Source organism: Apis mellifera, linkage group LG1 (assembly GCF_003254395.2).
Source record: "Apis mellifera strain DH4 linkage group LG1, Amel_HAv3.1, whole genome shotgun sequence".
Taxonomy (NCBI): Eukaryota; Metazoa; Arthropoda; class Insecta; order Hymenoptera; family Apidae; genus Apis; species Apis mellifera.
The window spans coordinates 10,585,613-10,594,295 of NC_037638.1; the positions used below are offsets into that span (position 1 = coordinate 10,585,613).

An 8,683-nucleotide genomic window follows, 5' to 3' on the forward strand; every position below is an offset into this window, starting at 1 on the left:
GCTAGTTACACAAGCAGTTGAGAGGCAGGGGAACGAAAGACGGGCAAGATTGGCAAATTACAAATAATGGACGGGTTTTGAGATGATCGCGACTGCGGTGAGTAGAGAAATATTTATATAGGCGAGGCAGAGAGATTAAACGGATCGAAGAAGCAAATAATAATAATAATAATAATAATAATACAAATAATAATAATAATAATAATAATGTAATTGATCTTGTCAACGCGATCTCTAATTATTCCCGACGGTGTGTGTTGCCGTCTCGATCTCTCGAGTTATAAATAATAATTAACGACGGATGACGGAAAAAAAAAAAAAAAAAAAAAAAAAAGAACAGGCGAAGCGAGAAGAATATCGCGATTGTAAAAAAAAAAAAAAAAGAAAAAAAAAAGAAAAAAAAATAACGTTGCTCGGTTACCAAAAATCTAAGCGCATTGTTATTTTGTATTATGGTCCCATGCGTTTTTTCTAAAATAACGACGACATCGTTAATGACACACGATAATGATGGTGATTAATAAAAATAATTTGAAGCACACGTGAGAAGAGCGTGTCCCCCCCTTCTTCTCTCCTTCTCCTTCTTATCGTCTTTTCTTCTTTCTTTTTTTCTTTCTTTTTTCTTTTTTTTTTCTTTTTTCAGGAATTGTTCGGAAACTCGCCCACCCGAACGCTTGCATCCCCGGCCGCCGCGCGCACCAAGTGCAATCGGTGCAATTCCTCGGTCCGTCGCATGTCCTCGCTCAACGCTTTTATCCTCAGCTGCACCTCTTGGATCGCCATCTCGGCAATCTTTATTTTCAACCGTTTCTCCTCTGTCTGCAACCAACGATCTTTGTTTCTTACGTTTTCTTTTTTTTTTAATAAGGTGACCATACAATTTTGAATTTCTCTCAAATTCTGATTCATTCGATCTGATTCCAAGTTTATTTAATTAGAGAGATGAATAATTGTGTAATAATAATTGCTCTTATCACAGTATATCTACTTGTAAGAGATAAAGTGACCATACAATTTTGAATTTCTCTCGAATTCTCGTGATTCATTCGATCTGATTCCAAATTTATTTAATTAGAGAGATGAATAATTGTGTAATAATAATTGCTCTTATCACAGTATCTACTTGTAAGAGATAAAGTGACCATACAATTTTGAATTTCTCTCGAATTCTCGTGATTCATTCGATCTGATTTCAAGTTTATTTAATTAGAGAGATGAATAATTGTGTAATAATAATTGCTCTTATCACAGTATATCTACTTGTAAGAGATATTCTCGATTATGAAAGTAAGATAAAGCGTTTCGTTTTTTGGATCTTTTTGAAATTTCTAAAGGCACGTGCGTTCAAAAATTGGAGTTTCAATTACAGGAAAAATTATTTTCAGTGTTTCGATCCAAAATTCATAGACGCTCGAGATAAACAATAAGCAATAATAAAAAAATTATCGAGCATTTTTCGATCGAATTTTTGCAATTATTCGATCTAAACGAATTCTGCTCGCACGAATGTTTATCTTTCATCTTATTACGAAACACGTACGATGCCTTGGCTAACGTGTAAACAATTGAAAGTGCATGTTATGCAGCTGACATGCTGTTAAATGGACGACAGTTGTGAATATGCCGATCATTTACCGATCAGTTGCCGATCAGATGTTGTGCTGTCAAGTAGGCGACTCAACCTACTTACGTGCTTCTACTTCACAACATTTATTAAATGCATCTTGATTTAATCGTTTTGTTATCTCTATAATTTTTCATTCACACTTTTTCAACTTGTTTTTTCTAACAAATGTCAGCTCATCGTTTTACACACCTCGACGCTAAATTATTACGAAATCAGATTCGTTATTCAAACCGAGTTTAATTGAACGGATTGAATGCAGCTGGAAAAAAAATAATAACAAAAACTGTTCACAAATTCTCGAAACTTGCTTTCACGCGATGGTTAATATTAGAAATGTAGGGTTAATTTCAAAGGGTAAGACTTTTTTAAAAAAAAAAGTGTGGTACAATCGAAACAATGATCCTCTGAAGAGAAAAATGATCGAATTTATGACCGCCAATGTGATTTCTTCTCTTTAAAGCAGTAAGGGGACGACGTACATGGTCACCTTATTTCCTAACAAGAACCTCTCTCGACCAACTTACTTCCAGCTGCTGCAACAGCAACCTATGCTTCAGCCGATTACGATAATCCGTTAGAAAGACGTAGCCCCTTGATTCGAAACGATCGTTCCTAGGTCCAGAGTTTCTTGCTTTGACCGCGCCCCCCTCGTTCTCGTCGCTCTCTGTCGCAACGAAATCCTCCTTCGGGAATTCCCCGATCTGTTTCTCCTCGTTCGCGTTACACTCGAACGAATCGCATTCCTCGCTGTCTGCAAATGTATGTCGTATTTCGAACAATTAATTCACTCGCCCTCCCGTTTGATATTTATCGAAATTATCATTTTTATCTTTGCAATTAATTTCGTTCTTTTATCCGCGTATCGTTTATGTTGTTCAATTTATTGGAATAAGAGATTTCCAATCGTCTTTGATATGATGGAAAACTTTTGGATAGTTTTGGATAGAGTTTTTCTATAATGTTTCTTGTAATAGAATCGTAAAGGGAAAGGATCTTAAAGGTTAGAAGTCATAAAGAAATAGATCGTGCAAATTGGCACAATCTGAAGAAATCGAAGTTAAAAGTCTTGCGATAGATTTCTAGAACTTTTTAAAGCGTAATAAATTCGAAACGATTGGAAGTGTATTAAATTAAATAACGTCGTTTTAAAAATTCGAAGATATATAAAAACAAAAGTTTTCAATGTTTATAACGAAGAATATGAAAAGAAAGATTGCTATTAGAAATTAAAAAATTTCTTTTCCTGTACTATATCCTTACTATAAAAAGTTAAATGAAAGGAATTGCAGTTATTTATTCCTTTACAGTGAAATATTTTAAATGACAAATTGGAAATATGGAAAATCAAGATCGAATGAACTTTTTAATTCGAAAAGACAAGAAATTTGCTGGAAGAGAGAGTTAAAAGTTCTTTTTTTCTTTTGAAAACTTTGCAAGATGACCATTTACTCTTAATCAAGGAGCAGTTCGATATTGATGAAATTTGGAAAAATGAAGAAAATTGGCAGGAAGATGTGAAAAAAAAGAAGTTTAAACTTAATACTTTATACTAATAAAAAAATATATATAAACAAATTTATATTTATGTTAATAATATCACTTGAAAGGATGTGTAATAAACGAACAGAAAAATTTAAATTTAAGAGTCGACTCTAAAGATCAAAGCAAACGCAAAAGTTGATGTGCAAAAATGATTGAGTCCATTCAAACTTACTTTTCAAGTCTCTCTCCATCTCCATTTTATCTAGAGCAAGATTAAACAAAGCCTACAAACTTGGATAAATAAGCTTCAACTTTTTGCATACCAACTTTTCTGTTTGCTCTAGCCTCTAGAATCACCTTTTAAATTTCCTTTCTACTCGGCCCAAACACTCTGCACAAATCACGTACTAAAATTTTATCAAGAATGTTAAATAATTGTTGTTATATATACAGACTGATTCGTAAATTCATGACACAAAGAGAAGATTTTAAAATTAAAATAAGGAGAAAATCAAGCTTGAATATTTTTCAATGATATTTCTTGAGAGTTCAAGAATCTTCTCCATCTCATTTGTACCACGAATCACTAATCATCCCGTACATAATAATTTTAGACTTTTGCCTGTTCGTTTCATTCCATCTTACTTTCGTTTAAACGCACACGATCCCCACTGCGCTCCATTACATCGCGATAACCGAATCCTGTCACGTGGGCAGCGTTCGTACCATGCACTTTTGCCGAATTTGCGCAAGTGGATTTCTGCGACCTCTCGTTCCATAGAGCGTCTGCCAAAAATATATAAAAAATAAGTGCCACGCCGAAATTCGCAATAAGATTAATTCCGATTTTAATAATAATAGATATTTTAATCGAATCGTTTATCTTTGAAGAAGAATTCTAAAAAGCATGAAAATATCGAAGCTTACTTATCAAGTTATAAATAATTTAAATCACATTTCTTTCTCCCAAAAACTTAAATCTCTCATAAACTCAACAAATAAACCTAAATCTTCCATACATAGCAAACTTTTCTTGCATCTTTGTCTCAAGAATTGACCAATCCTTACATAACAACCGATTGTTGTAAAAGCGATAAAGAAAGATATTCAGCAGGATGAAACGAAGAAAGAAAAAGACCGTCTCTTTTGAGACGGTAAAAAAAAAAAAATTCGAGAGAGCAAGTTCGTCCCTTTGTTTAAAACATCATCGGCGCGGAATAAAGGGCCAAACGGGTGTTTTGTATACCTGTCCTTCTCATTGTTCCACCGCACTTGGAATGCACTTCGAGCGCCCCTTCCACCGTGCTCGTGGGAAGGTAGGCGTTATTGTTCTCAGGATATATCACGGACACTGTGACGCTGTTGTTCGAAATCTGTGCGTTCGAGACGACGATACGATTCGACGTGGCTTTGCAATCGGTTGTGTTGGCCGAGGACGACGAGGAGGAGGAGGACGAGGGCGGTAGCAGGCGACTCTCGTTCACGAAGATCTCTTTCTTCTCCTCCAAACAATCCTCCTCCACAGTCCCGCTCTCTAAATTATTCGCCTCCTCCATCTTGCAATCGATCGAACCCGTCCCGTCGTCGTTCCGTTCCATTTTCACCCGGGACAGATCTTAAAATTTGCCAATGGTTCATTTTGTTGCACTCCGTATTTTTCAGACTCCACACTTTGGTGAAATTTCTCTCTATCAATCTCGCGAAAATTAGGAGAGCAGGGAAGGAAGGAAAAGGAGGGAGGGAAAAGAAAGAATATACCAACGAAAGCATCCGACGTGTTCAATTTCCTAGATGACTCTTTATCGTCCTCGTACGTTTCACCGAAACGGCACCCTGATTCGATCGGGGATTTCGACGGGCGTTCGTTCAACGATCGAACCACACCGGGAACGTCCGAAAATTTGGCCGGGGAACGGTTCTCTACGAAAACCTGGTATCGATTCCACTCGAGCGGCTCGGCCACCTCCGACTCTATGTACTTTTTATTCTCCTACAATTCATTAGCATATTTATGTCAAGAGTCATAGTTTGTCAATTATGAAAGAGCGAGAGAAAAGAAATTCGTAAGTAAATTCGTTGTTAGATTAATTTATTTCGTAGAAGAAAAATTTCCCACGAAACGAGGAAGGTTTTAATTTAATTTATTAAAAAAAAAAAAGACGCCGATTAAACGAAGAAAGAGAGAGATCGACGATTTCGTAATTATACAACTTTCGAAAGTTAAAAAAAATAAAAATAATCTGGCTGATACGATAACAAACGCGATAAACGATCATCAACAGAACAGATTCGATTGGCGAATAATTTTTGGCGGAAGCGGTGAAATAATAATTTATTTTTAATTGACGAGGGAAAGAAAAAAAAGAGGGTGGAGAGGAGGAGGGAGGGAGGGGGAAGGAGTAAGGAAATACCTTTCTGAACGCTGTCGCCTTCTTGCAATGATACTTGTAGTTCTGCCAATATTTCTTCAATTGGGCGGACGTCTTTCGGGTGAATCCCGCCTTCTTGAACTCGTCCTCGATCGTCGTCCAAATCTTTTTACGCGTCAACGTTGACGCGCTCTTGTCGAGCAAAGGGGCGTACTGCTTCATAATGGCCAACAGATGCACCCTCTCCTCCTTATCGAACTGATTCTTCTTCCTGTCGGCCTCCGACAAATTGCGCGGCATTTTTTCTCCCTCCCACCCTCCCGACAGTTTTGAAGTTTGGAGTTATTATCGATCGATGTATATTATCGTCCAAACAACAGTAACGTAATAACTCCCGTCAAATTTTACTCCCGGGAAATTTGGGGCGGGAAATTTTCTTCTTTCCCGCCGATCGTTCCCGTATCGACGCTAAAGTGACACTCGCGCAAGATCGAGGGGGAGCGCAAGAGCGTAAGATCGTTCAGAGAGAGACTATCGACGGCGGAGACTATCTTGGCAGAAGTGCGATCGGTTTTGTTTTTTTTCCCTCAAGACAAGAACGGATCGATGCGATTCGCTGCTCTTTTTTCCCGGCGCGTGCTACAATCCTTAGTAGTTTTGCACCGTTTCCTTTTCGTGCGCGGGAACAAAGGCCGATCGTTCTTCTACTCTCCAAGTTTGATTCCAATGGTTTCCTTTTCTCCGATTCCCCGACTCGAACAAACGAATCGAAGTATAAACGGTTCTTTTTAATATTACAATATTATATATATATATATGTTGTATTATATTTCTTTTAATTTTTATATATGTATATGTATATATGTATATATGTAATCAAATTGATACTAAGCATTGCATCGCATTGCCAGGCGTATATTGTTTTGTTTTCCACGCGCGATACGCAACAGGCGGCGGTTTCAAAGCGTGTCAGAGCGTGTTTCATGCGTGTGAAGTGAGTCGCGTTGAATTTCGACGGAAAGGGGAAAGCGTGGCAACGTAATTAATTTGTATTTATGGTATTTTTTTTTTTTCTTCTTCTTTTTAAACTTATTCCAATAATAATTTTTGTAATCCGAGTGATAATAATAAACTTTTTCCCCATATTTTTTTCCCCCCATTCACACAAGATTTAACTCTCACTGTTGTGTTCACGGTTTATTCACCACTATGACGAATCGATCATTCACCGATTCAATTGTTCGACCGTCTTGTGTGATTATAATACGTACATTTACGTACACGCGTGTGTATGTATATATTTACACACGTATGTACACGTATACAAATTTCGTCAATGACCGAATACAGCATGAAGTGCGATGAATTCGATAACAAAGCTATATTTATATTGTAATTGAATCCGTTTCTTTTATATAGGATGATATATTCAACGGGACAATCGATGCATTCTTCGTCTCTCCGTCCAAAATTAAATAAAATTGAATTGCCAATAAAACTTTCCAAAAGCATTTCTACAAACGGCAAATTTATCAATACCTTGATATTGATATATCGTATACGGAAACGAAAAGAAACAGATATTAGGATTGTTAATAATAATAAATTAAAGAGAGAGGAAAGTTCAATTTTCGACGAGGATATAAAATCGTCTCGCGGATGTAAATTGTAAAAATGAATCTCAAGATCTGTCCAACTACTCGAGTCTTAACGTAAATTTTGACCATCCAATTAATCTAAATCGACGAGATAATCATGGTTGAATCATCTTTCGCGTAAAAATTGGGGTAGAGACGATAGATGTGGATTGTTGGAAGCGTTCAGAATCTGCGATTCCAATTTCGCATACCCTCGAGAATCGGTCGATATATATCGGGCAGTGATTTTCTTGGAATCGAGATGGCTGATGAAACGTGGGAAACAAATGATTCACACGACAGCTACATGAATCGCTCGTTCGCGATAGGTTGGACAAGGATGATGATACGGCATTAGTAGGGATGGGATCAAGTTCGATTCTTCGACGACGAAATGGAACAGACGAGACATCTTATGGGACTTTCCGTCACATATTCTCAAATAACAATCTCAAAGAAAAAAACCAGAGAGTCGTTCACGCCATCTAGTATGACGTAATCTAAATACGTGATCGAAATTAAATCATTCAAAAAAAAATTATATATCTTATAATTTTAGAAAATGAAACGAGAACGTTATCCATCAACGATTTAATAAAATGTGTATACAGGAAGAGTAGAATTAGCTTTTATATTATTTTCTATAAAATATATAATTGTATCATTGACATTAAATGTACAATGATATTATTATATATTAAATAAAATTTTATCTTGGTTTTATCTGTAAATTAGAGAATCATTCTGACCACGACATTCCTTAAATTTATTTATCTTTAAACATGCATTATTTGTTTAAAAATAAATAAAATTTCTCTTTCGACATACATTTGCAAAATGCGCATAAGCAACAAATGAAGTTACAAAGAAAATCGATGGTGAAGAATAGATTTGAATATGAAATTCGAATTAAGAGATATTCTATCAATATTTTACATTTTCATGGAAAATGAAAAATAAATGATAGTTGAAAGGGGAAAGGAAAATGAAAAGAAAATAAGCGAAATAAGCTTTCTACAAAATACTATCCTACACATTCTATCCTATTATTATATTAATTGTATATCTATTTGTCTACAACTACATGTTAGATTTATCTATATAATTAACATTCATTCTGCATGCATTCTAAATGAGTTTTACTTAATGCTTTTTTATAATCTTTTGTGCTTGTACAGAACAGTTGTTGAGATGAAACAACAAAGCATTAAAATATTTTAAACCTATTCTAAAAACTATTCTAAAAACTCTTTTCTTATCCTTACTAAACATAAGAAATGAACACTTTCATTAAATCTTGCCTATTGAAAATGTAAAAGATTCTTTTCATAAGCCTACCTATTTTAATATTAATATTATCGATATTAAACTTTTTAGGAATTTATGGTACAACATGAATCACATGTTGTGCCACAGAAAATGCAAGGAAAATGAAATAAGGAAATATCAACAATGGATACAGAACTAAATCACATAACTATCAAATATTAAAGGGATTTAATGGGATTTCCATGTTTAAAATGAGGAAGTTTAGACACAAACTATTTACAATCATGCTTGGAAATTAG

At 35.4% G+C, this 8,683-nt stretch overlaps 1 protein-coding gene across 1 annotated transcript; it reads right to left on the reverse strand.

Annotated features, from left to right (window-relative positions):
* Positions 1 to 535: 535 nt before the first annotated feature.
* Positions 536 to 7,743, reverse strand: LOC113219406. Its single transcript, XM_026446277.1, has 5 exons — positions 4,313 to 7,743; positions 4,084 to 4,172; positions 3,755 to 3,895; positions 2,152 to 2,399; positions 536 to 819 (listed from the first exon to the last, which is right to left on the reverse strand). The coding sequence occupies exons 1-5, from the start codon at positions 4,705 to 4,707 to the stop codon at positions 640 to 642; spliced, it is 1,053 nt and encodes a 350-aa protein (XP_026302062.1). The 5' UTR covers positions 4,708 to 7,743; the 3' UTR covers positions 536 to 639.
* Between the last annotated feature and the right edge of the window lie 940 nt (positions 7,744 to 8,683).

Bases quoted from the DNA above. Each gene is read 5' to 3' on its own strand.
- LOC113219406 (XM_026446277.1), bottom strand. From the start codon at position 4,707: ATGGAACGGAACGACGACGGGACGGGTTCGATCGATTGCAAGATGGAG. The intron at 4,173-4,312 runs GTTTTAAACAAA...TTGTTATGTAAG, and splicing joins CTTTATTCCGCGCCGATGAT to GATTGGTCAATTCTTGAGAC. The intron at 3,896-4,083 runs GTTTTTGGGAGA...TATTTTTGGCAG, and splicing joins TGAGTTTATGAGAGATTTAA to ACGCTCTATGGAACGAGAGG.